The 24,075-nt window shown below is 39.4% G+C and overlaps 1 protein-coding gene across 2 annotated transcripts in view; it reads left to right on the forward strand.

The window, feature by feature from the left end:
- The first annotated feature begins 5,620 nt into the window (after positions 1-5,620).
- DHX36 (DEAH-box helicase 36) overlaps positions 5,621-24,075 on the forward strand; it is a 45,083-nt gene continuing 26,628 nt past the window's right edge. Inside the window, exons 1-12 of one of the 2 annotated variants that reach the window (XM_030574875.1) lie at positions 5,621-5,902; positions 7,330-7,451; positions 10,298-10,490; positions 13,315-13,353; positions 14,707-14,877; positions 16,051-16,130; positions 17,367-17,441; positions 17,626-17,792; positions 18,490-18,571; positions 19,219-19,359; positions 21,311-21,413; positions 23,798-23,885. In XM_030574875.1, the coding sequence (XP_030430735.1) occupies positions 5,708-5,902; positions 7,330-7,451; positions 10,298-10,490; positions 13,315-13,353; positions 14,707-14,877; positions 16,051-16,130; positions 17,367-17,441; positions 17,626-17,792; positions 18,490-18,571; positions 19,219-19,359; positions 21,311-21,413; positions 23,798-23,885 (1,456 nt within the window). In that variant the 5' untranslated portion in view covers positions 5,621-5,707. Of the gene's footprint in view, positions 5,903-7,329; positions 7,452-10,297; positions 10,491-13,314; positions 13,354-14,706; positions 14,878-16,050; positions 16,131-17,366; positions 17,442-17,625; positions 17,793-18,489; positions 18,572-19,218; positions 19,360-21,310; positions 21,414-23,797; positions 23,886-24,075 lie in introns of those variants that run through there. The other variant, XM_030574876.1, reaches the window with a different exon arrangement.

Consider the following 24,075-nt stretch of genomic DNA (forward strand, 5'->3'; position numbering starts at 1 on the left):
CTAAGTTTCGGACCAGCGTGTTACCAGTTTGCATACGATCCCTTATATGACATCTTTAAGATACACATTATGACAGTAGTGTGTTGGGGAAGTGTGTGTCAGACCAGATATGAGTAACAGTATGGTGTGCCCTCTGCCATTTGATATCGAGTGACTCCTAGAGATGCACGTGCCCTGACTGTCCACATATCTTTTTCAGACCAAGACAGTGAATTCCAAAGCTGAGGACTCCTGCCTGCAGATGCTTCCCTTATATGCTAATGGATCCAGTTTGAACATATTGCTTGAAGTCAGTACCCACAGGATAGCATGAGAAACGGAAAGTGATTTCTCGTATAGACATGTCCCAGGCCATTTTGGGCTCTGTATTTTGTACAGTGCCTAGCACAATGGGGTCCTGGTCAATTTCTAGGTCTCCTAGGTGCTATGGTAATACAAATAATAGCACTTTAATTTCTACTTGGAAACCAAAGAACTCATGACACATTTATGGCATCAAGAACTCCCAGTAGGACACTCCACTTACCAAGTGAGCTTCTGAATAGTCTTATGATGTAGCTAGGGTGACCAGACAGCAAGTGTGAAAAATCGGGACTGGGCTAGGGGGTAATAGGAGCCTATAGAAGAAAAAGACCCAAAAATAGGGACTGTCCCTATAAAATCGAGACATCTGGTCACCCTAGATGCAGCTCCATGGGGTGTTCATAGCAGTAATCTAATCTTGAAGTGACAGAAATATGGATGATGGTAGCAAGAGCAGCATCTGGCAGAAGAAGAAAAAAGAAAAGAGGGGTGTGGGAGCCTGCAATCTTCTGGCTAAATACAGATGAAAGAAAATCTGTCCTGGCCACAGATGCTACTTGGTCATCTAAAAGCATCTTTCAGAGTAGGATGCTCTGCATCTGCAAAAAGAACAGGAGTACTTGTGGCACCTTACAGCCTAACACATTTATTTGAGCATAAGCTTTCGTGGGCTAAAGCCCACTTCATCAGATGCATAGAATGGAACATATAGTAAGAAGATAGATATACAGAGAACATGAAAAAGTGGAAGTAGCCATACCAACTGTAAGAGGCTAATTAATTAAGATGAGCTATAATCAGCAGGAGAAGAAAAAAATTTGTACTGATTTATTTTCTCTTGCTGATTATAGCTCATCTTAATTAATTAGCCTCGTACAGTTGGTATGGCTATTTCCACTTTTTCATGTTCTCTGTATATCTATCTACCTATCTTCTTACTATATGTTCCATTCTATGCATCTGATGAAGTGGGCTTTAGCCCATGAAAGCTTATGCTCAAATAAATGTGTTAGGCTGTAAGGTGCCACAAGGACTCCTGTTCTAAAAGTATCTGATGGTCTAACCTGACCCCCAACCTACGACTACTGGATGGCTTAAAAAGAATGAATATCAGATGTCCAAATATGAATGAATATTTTCAGCTACTATGCATGCTCCCAGGTTTTCAGTCCTTACATGCCCCCTGTTGCTGTACAAAAACAAACAAAAAATCCTGCTTGACACTGTCCTAAAGGGTAGACTTCACCCTGTACCCCACTTCTTAACTTATGGTGGATTTTGAGAGGTGGGAAGTATGGGCTTGAAGTTGTACATTCCCTCCTGTATGATGTCTTTTAGGGTGACTGGTTGGTCCCTCCCCAAATACAGTCTTCAGAGGCAGGGTCAGCAAAGACACCCTCCATCCCTAGCCCTACAAATCTGTGTTAAAATCTGAGGGACCTGGCTGCCTCCAGTTCTGTAGTGGGGCAGGAAAAGCTCTTGCTACTATTGCCCACATGCCTAGGACTCCACAGAAAGCAATTGCATACAGTAACTAGGGAAAGCCTGCATGGTCTACAGTGATGACTGTGAGCACTCCCACTGCCCTTGTAAAGACTCCCTTTTTATTAATGAAGGGATATATGACTGTAAGAACTCTGGATATAGAGATCTCAAACCCAGTGCTCCAATAGTTCTTAAAGCGTGAGTTGAGCAGCACTTACAGACTGTGTCCAGAGTTGCTTCCATCACAATGTTAAGCATGAACCGGTAAAAGAGAGTGAGAGAGATGGATTCAATTATGCATTCATCTGTCTCAAACAAAGGGCTGTGGGTGGGTTAATCATGTAGTCAAGCAGCTGCCCCCATTGTGTATCTGTGTTTATTTTCATATTGTCTCCAGAGTACTGTTTTACTATTATTTTATGTAACCAAGTGCTGGAATTGTAAGATTAGGTCTGGGTAAACTGTAGCATTGGGACTTAGGAGGGAAATTAGTCCATGAGACCAGATCTGTTTTAAGAGGTGGTTGTTAACATGAAACAAATTTGAGAACTAGTGCACTGGATAGTTGGTATTTTGGAGAATTAGACTTCAAAGCATATGCTGTGAAGAGTGATAGATTGACAACAAAGCTGATAAGGCAAAGAATGCTGTAGAGCAGGGGTCTCAAAGTCCCAGCCCACAGGCCATCTGCAGCCCAAGAACCTCCCCAATGTGGCCCACGGGGCTCCAGCAATTTTGGTGCCGGGTCTCTCCCTTGGCCCCGCCTGCTGCCCCCGGGCGTTCCACCCCCGCATCCCATGGGCGATTTAAAATAGCCTGGGGCCCCGCACACCACCGGCAGCACAGCAGAGCTGAGCAGCTTCATGCACGCTCGCTCCACGTGGCTACTTGCTCTTCCCTGTGGCCCCAGGGTGGGGTGGGACTGTGCCTTCGTGTGCTGCCCCTGCCCCAAGCGCCCCTGTGGCCAAAAGGAAGCTGCACGGGCGGTGCCTGGAGGCAGCAGCTCGCGGAGGCCCCCCAGCCCATTCTGTCTTGGAACCCCAGGTAAACACCACACTCCCCTCCCCGAACCTGCACTCCCTCCCCACATACTCCCTCTCACCCCCAAACTCCCTCCCAGAGCCTGCACCCTTCCCGCTCCTCCCTCCCAGAGCCTGCAACCCTACCCCCTCCTCCTGTGCTGCAGCCCAGAGCCTGCAACGCGCACCCAAACTCCATCCCAGACCCTGCACCCCAGACCCTCTTCCCCACCCAAACGTCCTCCCAGATCCCAACCTCTCACCCCTTCTGCACCCAAACTCCCTTCCAGAGCCTGCACCCCCATCCTCTACCCCAGAACATTAGGCTGGTAGGGGGCAGAGTTTTGGGGGGCAGAGTTTGGGGGGGAGTTTCTGGGCAGCATGAGTGACCTTATTGGCCCGCTGGGAGGATTTGAGGACTGGCACTGGCCCTAAGGTAAATTGAGTTTGAGACCCCTGCTGCAGAGAAATGAGAGTCAAGAGCCATTTATAGCATCACAATATTACTCAAGGCAATAAAAGGAGCATTAATTAACAGTGAAAGACTAATAACCTAAAAGGATGAATTTAACCCTTCAAAGAGCTTGGACAAAATTTACTACATAAGGCAGCAATCAACGCAGAACATCCAGAACTAGTACTAGTTTAAATGTAGATAGAATATAAAAATCCCAATAATGGAAACACTCATCCTGAGCTGTGAGTGTTTTTATAAGATTTATAATTTAACAATAAATCAGAGAATCACATTGGATACTGCTACTTCCCCCTAGTCATAATAGCTACAGCCTCAAGAAGGGAAGCATAAATAAAATCTTCAGTTGAAACCACAGGGCACATTTTTAAGATGATACCAATGTGAGTAGTTACATTCTATTTAGAGATGACACTAGGGTTAATACCCATACTCTTGTGAAAAATAATACTGAATCTTTTCTGACCATGGAACATGGATTGTCTTTCATGAAAGTTGGCACCTCTGACAGCACAGCACCCTTTAGGACTATTCTGAGATACTGGTTGTGTATGTTCTTAGAAGGAAGTGTGTCACCTACAACGAACAAAACCACTTGTCAGGAATGGGTGGGTGTTTTTAAATGTTTGGAAATCTTTAAGTTGACTTCAGCTGTTAGAACAGAACATTTCTAAAACGCAGACTGCCAGAAATTCATATGAAAAGTAAAAGGCAAATACATCATTCAGAGCTGTAAGCCTGGATTTCAGCCAAGTTGGCCAAGTTGTTTAACTAAAACTGTCTGAATAAATCCCTCAGATAACCATTCTGCTTCCATCAGCCTAGATCATTTAACAGTGAGGCTAACCAGCCAGAATATCTGCTTTTGCTGTTTTCTCTGACAATTTTCTCCTTGCCTAATTAAAGCATTCTCTCAATTTCCTTCTGCTTTAGTTATTAGGATGCTTATTCTTCCTACGAACAATTGCTAAATAGTGTATGGTGGCTCCCAGTGCAATAGAGGATCGATTATGATAACTCAATGAACTAGAATAGAGGTATATTGTTTTCTGTCCAGATAAATCTCTCAAGCCACTGTACTAAATCTTTTAGGGCTGTCCTACGTTTTCAGGACATTAAAACAACCCTGAAACCTATCTGGGGATGATGCAAATGATGATGCAACATATGCATCACAATTGTTTAATGTGATAACTTTGACTTAGTGGACAAAGCCCAGAACAGAGGCAATGCTTGACCTAGCTTCCAGTACATAGTCCCCACCTGTCTGTTGTGCTCCTGGAGTTAGTGCAAGGGTTCTCAAACTAGGGGTCGGGACCCCTCAGGGTGTTGTGAGGTTATTACCTGGGGGATTGTGTCAGCCTCCACCCGAATCCTGCTTTGCCTCCAGCATTTGTAATGGTGTTAAATATATTTAAGTGTTTTTAATTTATTGGGGGGGGGGTCACACTCAGATGCTTGCTATGTGAAAGGGGTGGTCACCAGTACAAAATTTTGAGAATTACTGAGGTGGCTCCTTAACTCAAGACACTTTCTTGGCAGCACAGCACATGTACTCTGTAGCAAGGTGCCTAGGTGCTGCAAGACTGTAGTGAAATTTTTTCAGTGTCTATGTAGCATCAACAGATCCTGGTTGGTGGTGGGTGGGGTCAACTCTGGGACCTGTGAAGCTTAATGCATGAGTCAAAAGCCACATGCCTGTTAGGTAGGGCTGTAACAGACTCATTAATCTCTCAGTGGTCTTGGTGACATTAGAGGGAACAGAACAGCTACAGATATATTTTTACATGGAGCTTTTAAGTGTGACATGACTAGTAAAAGGAGTGTAGCAGCCCCTTCATTTTACACAGTTCCCACATTTCTGGCTGGCAAGGTTGGACACTGCTGTTGTCTGTAGGTTTCAGAGTTAACAGAGTAAGCACACATGGATTCCAGGCTTTTCTTCTCAAAGAGAGAAAAGTTCTGAGTCGGAGTTGCGTCCTGCAGCTTTCCTAGCGCTGTAGAGACCAACCCCGCCTAAGAAAGGGGCCTCTGAGCTCACAGTGAGACACCCACGACGCTTCACAGCCCGGGGGGAAGCGGGGAGTGTGATTTAGCAAAGCCCCGCACATGCGCGAAGCCGGGGTACAAGGCTGCTACTCGCACCACTGCCACAACTCAGGACCCCGCCGCCCCTGCACTCGCGAACGCCTCCCCCACAGCGGCGCGCGCTAAGCTTGAACGAGCAGCGCGCGCAGCCCTCCTGCTTCCGCCCGGCCTCCGTCATAGCGACGCGCCGCCGCCCTAGGAGGCGTTGGGAGGCGGAGCGGAAATGAGGAAGGGGAAAGAGCCGGTCGACTTCCGGTTCCGCTAGGCGCTGCTGCCGGCTCGGTGCGAGTGCTCCGCTGCCTGAACACCCGCCGTGCGGCGACCCGAGCGGAGGAGGATGAGCTTCGAGCACCGCAGGGACTGGAGCCGCGGCGGAGGAGGGGGCCCCCGGCCTTCCTCCTCCTCCTCCGCGGGGGGACACGAAGGCCGAGGGGGCCGGGGGCGGCATCCCAGTCACCTCAAGGGCCGCGACATCGGGCTGTGGTACGCGCGGAAGCAGAGCCAGAAAAGCAAAGAGCCCGACAGGCAGCAGGTAACGGCCGCGGCGCGCACTGGGCGCCTCTCGTCCGCCCCCGCCCCCCAAGTCCTGCTCGCTCCTTTCCTCCCCTGGGCCCGGGGCTTAGCTGCCGCTACTCCCCGGCTCCGGCTCTTCTCCCTCTGCCCCTGGTCCTTCCTCGCTTGACGGGCCGCCAGCCTTGGGTCGTTGCCCTGACAGTGAGCGGGTGCAGCCCGGGTTCTGCTGCGCTGGACCCTGGGCCCATTGGCAGCTACTGTTCTGTGGTGTGTCGCTCTCTCCATGTACGCACACACCCCCAACTTATATGTGACCCCCCCACAGTATGTTTGGGTACACAGAGTAGACAAGTTAGTTTTTAAGGTTTTGTACCCCCCTCCCTTCCCTCCAAAAACCGCCAGACCCGCCCTATTACAGTAATCTGTAGAGAACATAACTAGTTTAAAGATGATATGCTGTATTGAGTTTGCTGAGTATTGAAACTGGCTTCAGGCTGTGTCTTACCCCTTTTTCAGCTGTTCGACTCCCAGATAGTTATGCAAACTCCAGAAAACCGTAAAGGAAGTAACCCTGTGTCTGAAAAGCTAAATGGTTAAAAGCAGGTAGCATGGAAGAACACTTTTCATGTTTGTGTGCTTTACTCATCCCTGTTTTTAAAACTTCTCTGCAGAAGAGGTTGCTCTTGCACTTTTTGCTTCTCTAGCAGCAACATAAAGAGCTGTAGTGGGAAAACTGAGGATTCTATGGGGTTGTTTTTTTCTGCTATGGGAAGTATTGTATGCAACAGCACAGCTATTTCTAATAACATGTCTTTGTAGTATCTGTACACCTCCACAGGTACAGAAAAAATAGGAGGCAGGGAATGTAGAGGAAGAGAGAGAAACTCTTTTTAAAAAGCAATGAAAAATTAATTGTTCTGGTTTTGTAATTAGTAGCTAAACATTGAAAAGACCTAAATACATCAAAGCTTTTCTTAACTTGCTAAAATGGTCAGAAGAAGTCTCCTTGGTGGCTATTAACAGGCTTTACCTGTAAGTAGGGGGTTTGGGAATGTCAAGGTGACTAAAAAGATTAGCATTCTATAGGTGAGCATGTGATATCTCAGTTTCTTAAACTTGGGTTCTCCTTATATTTGTAATGCAAAGAATACCACCACTTAAAAATCTTCCTTACAAATAATAATTTGTGCATGACTTTGAGTGTAAGTATATAAATAAGTCAAAATCTGTGTGGTTGCTAAAATGTCTTGTATGGCATGTTGGAAAGATCCACTCACCTCTACATTGTGGATAAACAAGTTTAATTTAGTAGTCCCATAAATTGTACTACTGTTACAATTGCAGGAAAATGAAAAACATTTTTATAATTAAACCAAATATGCAACTAAATGTCAAACGTGACTATATGCTCTTAGTGGAAAAACTGTTTTTCTTTCCTCAAATTAGAGAGCCGTTGTGCGTATGGATGAACACAGGGAAGAACAGATTGTACAGTTGCTGAATACTGTCCAGACTAGAAATGAAAAAGAACAAGAATCTGTGTCATGGTGGTCCGGTGAGGAAGAAGGGTAAAAAAATCAATCACTTATGCTATCTGTTTCTCTCTCAGAAAATGGTGGCAAAAGATTTCAGTAGAAACTGCTAAAGTTAAAAGTGGTGTCATTATCATGTGGGTTAGAATCAGGGCCGCCCAGAGGATTCAAGGGGCCTGGGGCAAAGCAATTTTGGGAGCCCCTTCCATTAAAAAAAAAAGCTTCAATACTATAGAATACTATATTCTTGTGGGGGGCCCAGGGCCTGGGGCGAATTGCCCCACTTGCGCCCCCCCCCCGGCAGCCCTGGTTAGAAGAAATAAATAAATAAACGTTATAAATACTGACTTTTTTTAATATAGTAACTCATACAGGAAATAATTAGTATGACCATTGTTTTCAAACAACTTTCTAGGTTATGCTTGAGTTCTGGGATTGAAATTTTTACCCACAGCAGAAGACTGAACGTACTAACCATAAGCCAATAGGCAAGAACATTCATTTTTGGTTTTATTTTGTTTACCTGGGCACTTATAAGTGTTTATTACACAAATTAAATGGTTGAAAATTGGTGCAAAAAATTAACTTCACAGTTTTCTGGATAAATATCAGGGTTAGTATTGGGAAGGACAGGATGACAGGAAGAAGCAACAAATAGTGGGAAAGATAAGAATATTGAAAGTAAAAGCAGTATAATGTTGTGGATTATTTAATGAATGTACACATATGCATGCCCATGTTTCTGTGTGTATCTTCCACCACACTGTCTTACTTAGCCTCACATTTACACGTGGACTAATTTACTATAATATAAATCCATCTACCTAATACAATGGATTGGATTTTCTTAATGTAACCAGTATTTTCATGTACTTGCAAATTCAAGTGAAAGTCAGTAAAAACTGAATAATAGCTTTTGTAAAATGTGGGGAAATGTTGGTTTAAAAAAAATCAGAGCCATACTAATAGGAAATATTAGGGGTAGGAGGTGGAAGAAGGGGGGGTATCTTCACCCAGTGAGTTCCACAGATTTACCTCTTTTCATTCCCGGCTGCTGGGAGGGAGAGGGCAGGGTTCTGGACTTCCAAGGATGCTTGTGAACTCCATTTTTTGATACAGTTTCTCTCTGGTCTTATGCTAGCAAACTTTATAGTTGTAATTCACCATCAGTGGCAACAACTATAGAAGCTATAGTGTAGAGAAGACTCTTCTTTGCCACTGTGGTATTTATTCCTATTCGGTTTAGATGTAAGAATTCCTGAATCTCTCTACACTGCAGCTTGGATCTTTTAAGAGTGCATAAATAAGTCCCTGAAGCCAGATTTTTAAGCATGTTTTTGTGCCAAAACTACTTTTGAAATCAATGAATTAAGTATGTAACTACCTTTGGCCTTAAAATATCAAAATTAATCTTGAATATCAGACTCTGGCTAGCATGTATCTAATAAATGTTGAGGCTCCCCTTGCTGTTAGAAGGGAAGAGTGCTGTCTTTCCCACCCCAAAGACTGTTGGGGGAATGGCTGTGGTGCTGAAACTCTGCCTCTTGCATTTGGGATGCAGAGTACTATCCTACTCTATTCTTCCCTGGCCTCCATTTTTTTTGGGGGGTTCTCCTTGTGAATAGGTTCAGCCTCAGTTAATGTTTTCCAAGCTGAAGTGAAATAGGCACACTTCTTGACAATTTCATTTCTACCCACAGGAGTCTCAGTAGGTAATGAAACTAACCCCCAGAATCTTATTTATTTCACTGTGCCACAAAGGAAAAAGTTATAGTCCTAATCTTCCAGTCATTCCCAATTATGAGATGGGACAATGAGAATGGCTAAGGCAGTAGTTCTGTCTGCAGACTCAGACACCATTACATTGGTTTACAGTCAGTATTCTCTGCTACATAAGTAGGAGAAACCTATTTTTAGACACAGGCTTAAAGGAACAATAATCCTATGTTGTAAACAAAAAGTCTTATACTTTTATTGTAATAAAATAGACACCATCTGCTTAGCAGTACCACTTCTATCTGAATATTTTACTTGCTACTGTGATAAATTTCATGTATTTGACAGCAATTTGTATCTAGTTTTTCACAGCTTTTATGAATCTTTCACATAGCAATGGGGATAAATATTTTTAAAAGCTGGAAAAAATAATTTGTAGAGCCATAAAAATGATCAGAGTGCTGGCAAGCGTAGTTCCTGAAATGAATTTTAACTAACTTCAAAAAATTGCCAATTTGAGATATAGTCAATCTTTTTAATACCAAAGATTATTAAAATTGAGAGCTTTAAAAAATCATATTTACTTGTCACTATACTGTTATACCTTTTTGCATTTGTCTCAGATTGAATAATGAAACTCAAAAACTTTGTTTAGTCAGTTTCACTTGTAGATGGCTTGTATGGCAGTTTCAAACACTGCAGTGGAATGGTTTGTTAAACTGTTTGAAAAAGTATATAATTTTAATTATAGTAATACTGTATTTCCATTGATGAATGTAAAAAACAATTCTACCAAATTATATTCTAGGACAAATTTAATTTACATGTATCTTAAATTTTGCAGGAATTGATAACGTCCCCATGCTCACCAGGGAACCTTTTGTACTTACCTCTGCTGAGTGGACTTTTTCAAACTGTGCCTGAGTTGATATATTCAAGTATATTTTTGGTGAAAAGTGCAAGACTGTTAAGATACATTGCCTTCCCGCACAAAGGCCAACTAAATTTGTAGCCTCTTTTTTTCAAAAAGAGAGAGACTAGGAATCTATCAAAGGGAGCCTTGTTTTGTACTTGTTTCAGTAGCCAAGTATATGTTGGATTATCTCCTCTTAGAACGATTTTAATGTGGAAATTGCATTATAACCAAATCTTTGTTTCTGATATAGTCAAGAGGTACCTGTAGAGAAACCTACCTTGGCGAAGACTTCTGTAAAGCGGAGACCAATTTTGGAGAAAACTTTCCTAGATCGAGATTCAGAATATCTCTTTCAAGAAAGTGAGCCGGATATTGATTTGAATGAGAAATTTAGAGAAGAGTTAAGAAAGAAGAAATTTGATCCTAGATACATTGAAATGCAGGTACTAGTTAATGGTTAACTAGAAGACACAACTGGTGCTAATGTTTTTATTTATAATAGTTTTTTATTTTTATAAGCAAAAATTAGTTACTTTTTATACCCTTGTTAATGGAAAAGTGTCGTTATAAAAATCTGTTTAGTGTTAACTTATGTGAAAATACTTTTTTTGACAGTGTCACGATGTTACTTTATGCAATTTATCAGCTGTCCACTATTTCAATAAACGCTTGTACATAGCAATTAGCAATAGTAAAACATTTGGAAAATATTAAATCCTGCGAATACTTCTGAACATGAAAATTATTACACAGAATACATGTTTATGTGAATTTAATCCTAAAATTTTAAAATTTAAATGCAAGGTAGTGGACAGCATATGATATTATTTTTAAGTGAATGAATTAGATAATTAATCTATAAAACCAGTAATCTGCCTTTAGACCAGTTTATGGTTTAGAAATCATGCTGGTTGCTCTAGTGGTCGTGAAACAAGGCAATGTTGATATGGACATATTAGTTGCTTTTGTCACAGTTTATCATAAGATGGTGCTGATCTGCTTTCAAGGACTTATATAGGAGGATGGACTCATATCAGTTGATTTCAATTATTCTTCTGTGGCCAAATGCAGAAGGTCATAATCTGACTCTAAGGCAGGAGTCTTAAACACATGGCCTGCGAAGCTCTTCCCTACAGCCCACCAAGCTCCCCGTGCCCTGCCCCCACCACACACAGTTACTTCCTGTTGCTGCCAAACTCCCCTCACTTCCCCCTCCCCCCCCCCAAATTATTTTCTGTGGCCGCTACGTTCCCCGCACACTGCTCCCCAATGTTTTGGGCTGGGTCTCTCCACTAGCCCCGCCTGCTGCCCCCATGCACATCCCCCAAGTGTCCCCCGGCCCCCATTGCTGCCCCCGCACCTCCCCAGAGCCTGCTGACTCCACTCCAGCTTCCAGCATCACCTGCTGCTGCAGGGTCCTAGTGCCCCCTTTAACTAAGGCCAGGGCAGGCCTTAGTCCTGTCCTAGTCCTGAGCCTTTCCAGTGCCCCAAACCCCCTCATGCTCAGCCCCACAGCCCTCACCCCTGCACCCCCTCCTATCCCCAAACTCTCTCCCAGAGCCTGCACTCCTCACCTCTTTCTGCACCCCTGCCCCCGCCAGGAGCCTGCACCCAAACTCCATCCCAGAGCCTGCACCCCAGACCCCCTCCTGCATCCAAACTCCTTTCCAGAACCTTAGGCAGGTGGGGGCAGAGTTTAGGGGGGACAGATTCTGGGCACCACCAAAATTTCTACAAATCTGCCACCCCTGGAAGAGGCAGAGCAGGGATGGAGTGGTGATGCAGCTCAGTGTGTGTGTTGGGGGGGGGAAAGGAGGTGGGGGGACACTTTAACAGAAGTAAATCTAACTGTGTGTTTTGCCCTTTGACTGAGGTGCATTACTGAGTGTATAGATTTTATTAAAACTGCTTGGAAATGACTTCATCAAAAAAAAGAACACTTATGGAAGAAAAGAGTTTTCCAAGACACATGGGAGAATTTATTTTTTTTTCACAGAGGTAAAAGATAAAATTCAGTACCTTATTTGTCAGCAAATGATTGCTGTTCCCAAGGAGTATAACATGTGTTGGCACTACGACACGATGCACCGTGAAAAATATGCATTCACCGGAAAAATCCGAGAGGGAAAAAGTTCAGTAACTTACATCAGCATTTGCCAAGCAAAGAAGTTTATTTTTGGTGATTAACAAGTCTAATGAAGATTCAATAAGAGCAAGTTTTGTAATAAGCTAAATGATATGTAAATCATCGCAACCTTTTAAAGAAGGCTTATTTGTAAAAGAATGTCTTATGAAGGCCAGTGAAATTTTATGTCCTGTGACCCCATTTTGAAGCAGAAGTATACAGATGTTGGAATTCCAGAATTCTACAGGTTTCTTTCATAAGAATGATTTCCCATGTTATCCTCTGCTTCTGCAAGGATAATGGCAATGCTTGGAAGTACATTTTATATAATGTGTGTGTGTGTGTGAACAGTTTTTCTCCTCCATAAAGATTAACAAATCTGTGTTAAGGTCAAGGCTCACTGATGAACATTTGAAAGCAACACTGAGACTGGTTTCGTCTCAGGATATCAAACCTAATATTGATGCTCTGGTTGATGCAAAACGCTGCCAGCTAAGTGGCAAAAATGAAATGACTGTCAAAATTAGCACTGACTTTTCACATTACAGTTAAAGAAGTTAATAAATTGACTTTTAATAGCATACTATATTTTAATACTATACTACCATATTACTATTCATCTTTTTTCTGCCTACCTCCAGGCGCTTCCCGCTGCCAAACAGCTGTTGGTGGCGCTTATCACTTTCTGAGGAGCGGGGAGCTGCGTACTTAGGGAAGGAGGTGGAGAAGCGATGGGGCAGGAGTGGGGCCTCATGGAAGGGGTGGAGTGGGGCTGGGGCCAGGGCAATGTGGAGGGAGCGTCAGTGATGCGGCCCTCGGGCCAATGCACTAGTCCTCATGTGGCCCTCATGATCATTTGAGTTTGAGACCCCTGCTGTAAGGCCCCAATCTTGCAAATGCTTACATATGTGTGTATGTGAATAGTCTCACTGGCTTCAGTGCGGCTACATACAAACTTAGAGTTAAGCATGCACATAAATGTTTGCAGGACTTAGGGCTAAGCATGTACAATTTGTTATACTAGTAAGTTATCTTTTTTTCAGGTTAAGTTTTTGTTGATCATAGACAAAACTGATTGTATTTTTTACCTCCAAATCATAAGTGTATTTTAAAAATGAATATAACTTTGTTTTTTCCCCTAGAGATTCCGAGAGAAACTTCCTTCATATGGGATAAGAAGGGTAACTATATTTATTTTTACTTTGAAATCCAGTGCACCTCTGCTATTTTGTTATAAACAAAGGAAAATCAGGGTTTGTAATTCAGACTAAAAATATGATTTTTGGACCCAGATTTATAACAGAAGGCCCCTGTTTTGAAATATCTTTAAAGGAAATGTTATAAAGAATCTTACCACCTTCTAAAGATGTCAGAACGTGGGAGGCTTCATAATTACAGCTAATTTCTTTCTAGAAAAGACTTCAGGCACACAGACATGTAATGTAGGGAAGCTCACTCTACTTACGTTGAACCATACAGTTTTACAACTAGACAGCCATCTCCATGGAAACCAGACATGAGCAGCAAGTATATTTAAAATACTATGTAGCTTTTTCATCCTTCACTTTGCAGATTTAACTTTTAAAATGTTGCATGCTATTTGAAACTAAGGTGACTAATTGCCCTGGTTACTTGTAATTTTAAAAAACATTGTATTTACTGTATCGTATCTTAAATTGCCAGATGTGGCTGTCTTTATTGCTGGTCATGATATGTTTGTATGACTTATGATTGAACATTGATTAAATTTGTCTTTATTCCATTTTAGTCTCTAAATCACACTCTTGTGGCTGCATGCTGTTTTATGCTACCTATGCACAATCGGTGAATTAACGACCATTTTAGCTAAAGGGGATTATTTTCATCTTAGTTTAATTAACTTGTATATTACACGCCAGGGTGAAAGTACTCCATAAGCTTTGGTTTGTAGGTTTGTAATTGTCTCTGTAAAAGGAAAAAATATATAAGAAACTAATAGATCCGTTGCTCTTCAGATTGCAGTAACTTTTTTGTGGGGTTTTAAACATTCCCTTGCTGTGATTGCAACACAAACACTGAAACATTGTGCTAAAATATGAGATGGAAAGTGCTGCTGAATACAAATGAGAAACAGACTAGTCTCGCTTCAGTGACTGAGCTGAATGAAATGCAAAAGCCAAACAAACAGGAAAAGTGAGAAGTTAAGCTTTCATTTTCAGTTATCTAGGACTAGCTATATTTTCAGAGGTTTTAAACTGTAAGTGTTTGTGCAGGATTGTTAATTGTACATTCCTATTTTCATAATTGATAGTATTCATTCTGTCCACACAAGTAATTCTGTGCATGGCCTTAGTCATATATTTAAAGTGCATGGCACACTTTGACTCTCTGGCCCTAAAATGTTAATAAAATGGGTGTCTAAGTGTGTCCCTTTAAAGTACTGTGGCTTGTTCTTTTAAATTGAATTTAAAAGAATAGGGAATTCTAGAAGGCCTCCTACAGTTTAAAAAGATTTGTCAACATAGCATTACATTTTTCTTTTCCTTTTAAAATAGGAGCTGGTAACTGTGATAAATAATAATCAGGTGACTGTGATCAGTGGTGAGACTGGTTGTGGAAAGACTACACAAGTTACTCAGTTCATTCTGGATGACTATATAGAGAGAGGGAAAGGATCTGCTTGCAGAATTGTATGTACCCAACCTAGGAGGATCAGTGCTATCTCAGTAAGTGCAATGCTGAAAAACTGAATTGTTTCGTTGAATGTTAATTTCCTTTTGCAACAGAGAAATTGTGGGACAAATTGTTTACTACTTGTATTGCACTATTGCCCAAAGTTCCTAATCAGAACCAGGCCTCATTTTGTTAAGCACTGTACAAGCATATAGGATGTGTCATTCCCCCAAAGAGTTTACAATGTTTAATTCCCAATTCTGTGAACACTTGCATCCATAATTATGTATTTGAGTAGTTGTATTGAAGCCTATGGGCTAGCAAGTATGTGTCTGCAGGATTGGAGTTCAGTGTTGCTCTTCTGAAGTAAACAGCATTGAAGCTGAACTCTTTGGCAGGTCTGTGCAATCTTCAAGGGTAGTGGAAGTTCACCCAGAGCTTACCTATAGACCTTTGTGGGTATTATTAGTTGAGTTTCCTGCTCAGCACTCTTACCTAATACTTATAAAGTAAGGGTAAAGGAAAACATGAAGAAAGGGTCTGTACTTGGACTCTGGTTTTTTGGATACCTTATGTCTTGCTCTTCTTGAGCTGCCCAGAAAGTGTTTTCCCATCACTTTACTGGACGAAGTGGCATAGCTTCAAAAACTAGTCTTTTAGACTTTCAGCCTAATTTCTCAATACTGTGCAATAGTCACAGAATAATAATAATAATCACAGAACAATGGTTGAACTTTAATGTTACTTAACCATTGCTAAATAATTCAGTCTAAAACTATTGATAAAGAAAATTAGAAGTGAGCATTTCTCAGCTTGGTTGATCTCATGAAGTTTGACCACTAGAATGTACAAAATGCATAGTTTCCATTAAGTAGAAATATGAGGTGCAGGGTTGTAAGGAGTTCCACTACCCAGGAAGAGTTGCATGTCATGCTGTTAAGTTATAAGGGGGAAATACTTTTAGTTCCATCATATATAAAACTGCTCCACTGTCTTCTGAAATATATTTCGGGTTCTACTCCAGTTCCTGGATTGTGGCAAAAGAGTGCTGTATCCATCAGAGGAGGGTATTAAAGGTAGTTTTAGCATTATTATAAACTGAAATGTAACTTCTTCATGGTAGGTAGTTCCTACTGAAGAACACCTATAAATTCAGGTAAGCTGCTTTTTAAAAAAATTTTATTTATTTATTTTTTTAACATGATGCTATTTGGTTTGATTTTAAGGTGGCAGAGAGAGTTGCAGCTGAAAGGGCAGAAGTGTGTGGTAATGGCAAGAGTACAGGATACCAGATTCGTCTCCAGAGGTAATTTATAGTTTTTGTTTTGTTTTTTTTTTTTTTGGTTTTTGTACACTGACTTGAATGTAAACTGACAAACAGGAAAATTTGAAATACTATTTTAAACACAAAGGGAACATACTTAACTGCTTTCACACAGAGGGGATTCCTGAGTAATTTTCCTGTAAATGGTTGGGAGGAAAAATAAGTACATACTTGAAAGCTTGACTGCAGTGGTTGAACTTTAATGTTACTTAGATTGGTGAGAAGCCAATTTTTGTAGTATAGTCTACTTTGCTGGGGGAGCAAGTCTACATCTGTAATTCTGTTAGTTTAAAGGGGATAAACTAAATGAACACCATATGGTGGAAGAATTACAATAGCACAGGGTAAACAGGTTATCAATACGCACATCTTAAACTGTTAAAAGTTGAGATAAGAGATGCTGGTTGAAGCAGAGAAGGAACAAAACAATTATGGTTCAAAGACTTAAAAATATCTTGTGTACTAATCCCACTTGCACTGGAAACCATTTGAATGGTCAAATTGCAAATCACAGCTTGTGCAGTTTCCAATCTGGAAACAGCCTGTTTACAACAGACATATAGAAAGGAGTGTTAAAAGTTAAAAATGTCAACAGCTTTAGGCCCTGATCCTATGAACACTTATGCATGTGCTTAACTTCACATCACATCATGTAAGGTTAAGCATGTTGCATCAGTGTTTGCAGGCTTAGGGCTTTAATGTAGGTACTGATGTATCTGGAATAATCCTTAAATGAAAAACTGATTTAAGAAGCTAAAAATAGAGAATATGGCCCTAGTTGTAATCTGATATTCCAGTGTTGTTTTTGTGCACAAGTGTTTTTATTCAGGATGTAAAATTATTCATGGAGCTAAATTATATTCTCAAGTATAAATGCTGTTTAACAGAGAAAAATATTTTGCCTTGTTTTTAGTCTAACAACAGTTTGGGATGAGTAGAGAGAAACTAATCCTGAAACGGTGACAATAATGGCTGTAAAGCCTGGTTCTGTCAGATTGCAAATGATCCATTCCTCATCATAGGCATACTATGGCCTAGCCCTGACTTAATCCCCTCTTGCACTAGTTTAGTTCTAAATGAGCAGGCCTAGAGAATGAGTTGAGTGATGTAGATTGTCATTATAGACACTTTAAAGTGGATTCTGCTTTGGAGCTTTTAAAGTACTTTGTAAAATATTAGAAAAGAGAATTCAAGAATTCTTAATGCATCTCTTTTCAGTCGGTTACCAAGGAAACAAGGTTCCATTCTGTACTGTACAACAGGAATCGTCCTACAGTGGCTCCAGTCAGACAAGTAAGTAGTTGTATTTACTAGTTTCTTTTAAAATATAAATATCAGAATTTTAGTGAGCTAGCTTTTTAATAGTTCTATGTTTTGTTTTCATTCTTTAGCACTTGTCTCATTTTTTTTGTTTTTGTTTTAATGCCTTGCTTCTGCTAAACATAAATGTTATCAACTTTGCATTCTTTTATTTTAGGCAATTGTCCAGTGTTAGTCATGTTATTCTTGATGAAATCCATGAAAGAAATCTTCAATCAGATGTCTTAATGACTATTATTAAAGATCTTCTAAATGTTCGACCAGATCTGAAAGTAATACTGATGAGTGCTACTTTGAATGCTGAGAAATTTTCAGAATATTTTGGTGGGTGAGATGCTTGTATCGTAATATTGATTAGATATGTAACATACTTAATATTTGCTATATATATATTGGACTTGTACTGTTTAATAATGCATTTTAAAAAAAAAGAAAGTGTGAGTTTGACTTAAATTAAAAATGATTATTTCAGTGTTAGCCGTCGCTATCACCTGTTAAGAGGTCTCAAAGTAGGGTGCAATGCAAGGTTCCTTGATTTATCCCATCATGGTTATATGTTGCTGCTTTTGTTTTCCTCCGTGAAATGTCTCTCAGAAGAATAGAGGTTAATACACACTATAAGTTGCCAAACAGAGGTTGGCATTGTCTTTAATTTTTAAAACTCTCATTTAGCACCCTTAGAGGCCATGAGTGAGTGAATTGGCAGTGCAAATCTTCCTATGGTATGCCAGCCAGTCTACAAGTGGTTCATCTGCCTTGGGTTTCAGTCACATTGGCTAGAACATAAGGAAACATGCATTGCTGTTGCCTGTGGTGGTCTGTTTAGTGACTTTTTGTGGGTGTTAACTTGATACTTTTCACAAGCATTAAGTGTACATGAAAATCAAACTTAATAGGTATGCAGTTAAGTAGAAAGGAACTGTTTGACATTTTTTCTAACTATTTTTGATATAGACTAGTGTTACAGTATTAAGTATATTTTGTTTTCTAAGAATTAATAAGTTACACTCTTCCTCAATAGACAATTGTCCCATGATCCATATACCTGGATTCACTTTCCCTGTTATGGAATATCTTTTGGAAGATGTAATTGAAAAGTTAAGGTCAGTCTGTTTCTGAAAGTAAAGATCCACATAACTGTATTGGATGCTACTAGGCACATACATAGAATGATGTTCGCTTTTGCTCAGCCTGGCAGTCTGGATTTTCCACAGCAGCAAATCACATCTCACCATGAACATACCAGTGTTTATTTCAGTTTTGTTTCAAATGATAACTGACGTTTCTGAACTGATGGCAGACATCTTGTTTAAAAAAAGCATTGTTGACCATGGGAAAATTCAGTAGCTTTTTCTGTGTTTTCATAAATGACATCATATTTTTAGCAAGATGCTATCAGTAGTCAAAATAAAATTTAAAAAAAAGTCTCAACTTGAAGTTCTTTGGGTTTTTTTCCCCCTTCCGAACTAGGTCAGTTATTCACATTAAAATGCTTGATTATCTTTGCATTTTCAGGTAGCTGGATTGAGCTAAATTCTTTTTCTGCTTATTTTTATGCTTTGTAGAAATGGAGCCCACTTTGTAGATAAGGCTTCTTGAGCTTTTTTCTTTAAAGCATAATATGACAAGCTACAACTAAAATCTTGCACGTTATTGTCAGTGGGTTGAATCACCAATGTATTTGTTAGCCTTAATTTTTAAAAAAATTAAAATAAAATATTAAATGACCGTAATAATTGTATACTTTTAGATATACTCCAGAAGATACAGATTACAGACCACGGCGGAAGAAGGGCTTTATGCAAGGACAGATAAGCAGACCAGAAAAGGAGGAGAAAGAAGAAATCTATAAAGAGCGATGGCCAGATTATCTAAGGCAGCTGCGAGGAAGGTAGGTCTTATTTGTTCACTTCTATGCTGTCAGGTATTACCAATTATCTATGTACTTCTACAGCTGAGAAATATAAGATTACACTATGCAATTAATTAGTTTTTATAACACAATTACCAGTTACATAGAGATGGCTGTAACATTGTGAGTAGTGCAGTTCCATGCTATGTGTGTCATACATGAATCAACATACTAGCACAGTATCACACATGCTCGGTTAAACTAAAAGTTGCAAACGCCAAGCCTGACATAGGGGAAGAAGTCACAATCAGCCATTTACTATTGGCATGCACATGTATAGTCCGTAATTCTTTCTATTCATCAAACTGTCAGGCTGCTTATACTCTGATTCCTAACTCTTTCCCTGGTGGCTTCCCTACTTGTGCTATCTTTCCCTTTGTAGTAGATACTTCTAGTAGTCTGGGCTCATAATCAACAAAACAGAAGAGTAAACATTCCACAACTTTTTAAAAAATATTTTTTACTTCCTTTTCTTCAGACTATTCTGTCATAACCCTTTAAACAAATAGATTGGTTTTATGTTACTTTTAATCCAAACCTTTCTTATACTTACCATTTTAACTGATATTATTTGGTTTTTCAGTCCTTTCCCTTTGGTTGCTTACACTGCTTTGCTCTCATGAACGTGCTTATTTCAAGAGGCATGAGATAATCCATCCTAGAAGTCCCTTTTTTATGAATGGACAACTCAGCCAATCCTTCTCCCAGGACTGCATGAATTACATCTTTCTCTCTTCCCTACCTCACTAACCATTTAGTCCATTCTGAGGCCATACTCCAAAACTGAATTATAGATATGTGGCTCAATTGTTTGCCTACACTTGAACACACAACTACAAAGATTCTACCCACAAATGACCACTTGGAAGCCTAAATTCCATTTACAAGTTTTGCAAGTGGACCTCTTTTTGAAAACATGTCCTTCTGTGGGAGATTTTGTTTGAGAAAAATGCATTGGTCAGCTATGGTGAGAAAAACAAATTGTAGCAGCATTAATATCCCAGGCAGTTAAGCCTTCTTACTCACAGGCTTTTGAGGAGTAGTTTCTTGCAGGAGGAGGAAGGGAAATAGGGTGACTGGGGAGCAAAAGTTATCTTAATCCCTTCATGTCTCACCTGTTTGCCTTCAATAAGGGTTATGACAGGGATAAGGAAGGATTATCTCCCTTTCAGGAACCCAGTAAACACCTTTTTTTGTCCCACTTTTCAGAGCTTTACAGCATTCAAGCAGTGGATAAATTATTTAAAAAAAAAGTTGTGCAACATGTTCCCCACTACAAAGACACATTACTTCACTTCTCGTCCCTGTCTCTTTTGAAGTTCATCACTTTCTCCTCTCAGGCTTCTCTTCCTTACCCTCTTTGCTGGAACTTCAGTGATTTTTTTAATGATGACACATTTATAATGCATTCCAAGGTCTTCACTGATTGGATAACTGCTGGCTTGCAGAGTTAAGTCCCTGAGGCAGTTAATTAGTTTGAATGGTGAAGCATGAAATATTTGGCTGCAGCAACTTTATTAGACTAAATAATTAATTTAGCTTAATTTGGACATGTTATATTCAGAAACTTGACACTTCACCTTACTTATCTATGGAACTCAAAACATTTTGTATGTGTTAAGTACTTGGGCTAAATGTTACGTAGTCTTACTTTGCACTAATTTGATGTATGTCGTAATGTGACATGTCTCAAATTTAGAGCAATGTATCATTGTCTTAAAGCTCTCACATTATTCCAGACTCTAAATCTAGGGAAAATGTGGTATAGATCTGTGCAAGTCTAGCGTGTAAACAAAAGAGAACTATATCGTACAAGAATACTGCATTTTCTTTGCTGTAAAATTGCAATAGCTTTGTAATAGAAACACTTGAAATGAGTGGATGGGGTTTTTTTCTTAGACTTGTCATTATGTACACACATTATTTATAGGTATTCAGCAGGTACTATAGATGCGTTAGAAATGATGGATGATGACAAGATTGATCTTGACCTTATAGCTGCACTTATCAGACATATTGTCCTGGAGGAGGAGGTGAGTTTCTGTATGATTTGCATAAGTTATTTAAATAAGTTAATTTTCTTTCTAGCTAAATCACTTGACTCATGCTAACAGTTTTCACAAAGCTTGATTGTAATTATAGATTTAAATTATTATGCTGAAACCAAAAATCTGCCACTATCAATCAATCCTATAAATGTTCTCAGGTCATATAGCATAGCAAACTGTTTTTCCACCCACTAGGAGCTACATATCTAAAGAACAAGCCTTATATGAGTTTGTGCATGTTCCCATTGGATTTATATTCTTTACAAAATCACTCACTCAAATAAAATATTCAAGTTAAGATTCTTCTCTGCTTACGGTAGTGTTTCAATAAAAATGTTAGGTGTGATCTATTTTAACAGCCATGGGAAAAGGATACAATGTCGGAACATGACACCATACTTCAGGAAATTCTGCACTGTGGTCAGTAGTCACTAAAAATGTCAAAACATATTGGAAATTATTTTGGGTTACATCACTACATTGAGGCTGAGATTTTCAAAACCACCTGTAGGCTTTAGGTGCATAATTTTTCATTTAAGGCCCTGATTCAGGAATGCACTTAAGCAAGTCAGTAAGATTTAAGCATGTGTTTAAAGTAAGCATGTGCCTAAGTGCCTTTGAATAGGGGCCATTGAAAAGAGTTTGTATTTAAATCTGCATAGCAGCTTTGAAAATCTTACCCTAAAAATTCATGCTTCTCATAGTGATAACTACTGAGCCATATTATGTAGCCCTTATTACCTAGAACAAGGGGCATTGTTTAGTGAATAAAGCACAGAGATCGATGTCTGAAGCTCTCCTACTAGTTCTGACACAACTTGGTTTTTCTCATCTGTTAAGTGGGGGTAATAGTTTAATTGGATATTAAGACTTAATAAATGATTTGTGAAGTTTCAGTCTTTGCATGGAAGGTAGCAGAAAATTTAAATGAATTTGTTGCCAGTTGGTCTCTTTAAATTCATTGTTGTATTTAGTCTATGTCAAAATCAACATCAGTAGTGTAGTAATCAAAGAATGTAATGAAGAATTTAATTGTGCAAAAATCACTTTAAAAACACTGCCTGGAAACTTCATGAACATAAAAGAAAATCACCAGCCTTTCACCTTCTTGCTCTTTGTTGACAAATGGGTAGAAAAATTAACTGTACTGTTTTGAGTTGTAATTTACTTCTTTACAGTATCATGTACTGGGCAAATAAATTATTTCAGCTGGGTAAACAGATATATTAAAAAGTGTCGATGCAGTAAAACCTGTGAATTATTATAACTTAATGGTATCATATTAGTTCAGATGTTTACTACATACACAACTAGGAGGCTCTTGTCCTGGCTTGTTTTAAGACTTTTAACTTGTAAACTATAAACTTAGTATTAATATTTAATACAGCATTTGTATTTTTTTACTTATCCCTGGATTTACATTAGCCCATTGTATGTATCTCTGTATGTGCCTAATTACACATCTAACAAATCAGTTATGTTTTGTTTGCTTAAAAATTAATGGGCTTAAATTCTTACTATTGCTTACCTCTGCAGCATCATGCTTTTGCTGCTGCTAGAGGCAGGATACCAAACTAGATTGCCACTGGGTCTGATCGAGTGTGGTAATTCTTGTTTTCTCTTTAAATTAATCTTATTTAGAATTCAAGTTTCATTTTACTGGTTTTTATTTGAGAAAGTATGTCATGGATTATGCAGGCATACATTAGTGATTAAAATTCTTAATGAAATTCTGAGAAAAAGATATTTCAATTAATTATACATTGTCAAAAAGGTTCTACACTTGAGACAGTGTAACAAATATCAAGCACTGCCATATGAGTTAATTATAGGAAGAAATAAGTGAACCATGGAATAATTCTGCCTTCTTCGGACAAGCAACACATTGTTGACTGTTACCTGACAATCCCTTTAAAATAAGATATCAGAATTTTTTTATAAATATCAGATTTCATATGTTACAAATAACTCATTAGATAATTAAAACCTGAGAGAGAACTTTTGCTGTTTGTGCTGCTTGCTTTGCATCCTTTTGTTTGGAAAATTTAAAATAGCCTTGTTTATCATTCTCTTATTTAGTTGCACTGTTAGTTTCTCAAACTAGTGCAGAGCTACAATATTTTGGATTGCAAACACTACAGAAGAATGTTTGTTTGTTTGTTTGTCTTAAAACAAATTTCCATTGGAATCTTTTTAAAATCCAGATGAAATTTATACAGTCACTCTGTTTAAAAGCAAGCTCATAAAATTGTGTAATATTTGATTCAGTAGTGTCTCAAGTTAAATGTCATCTATCCAAAATATTTACACAAATATACAAATGTTGAGTATTTAGTGTGTAATGTAATCTTTTTTTCATTCATATATAGGATGGTGCAATACTGGTGTTTCTCCCAGGCTGGGACAATATTAGCACTTTACATGACCTCTTGATGTCACAAGTCATGTTTAAGTCAGGTAAAAACTAATTATAATAGCATTTTATTCATTCTTAGTGACCATTTCCTTAGTAACTTCTCTGGTTCATCAGCTTCCCCCACCTTGGTTGGCATCCCTCTATTATTTTCCTAGCTCCCTCCTCTCCGTGCTCATCATTATATATACGATATCTTTTCAGTTATATATTGTTGTTCATCCAAAGATCTTG

Source organism: Gopherus evgoodei, chromosome 9 (assembly GCF_007399415.2).
Source record: "Gopherus evgoodei ecotype Sinaloan lineage chromosome 9, rGopEvg1_v1.p, whole genome shotgun sequence".
Taxonomy (NCBI): domain Eukaryota; kingdom Metazoa; phylum Chordata; order Testudines; family Testudinidae; genus Gopherus; species Gopherus evgoodei.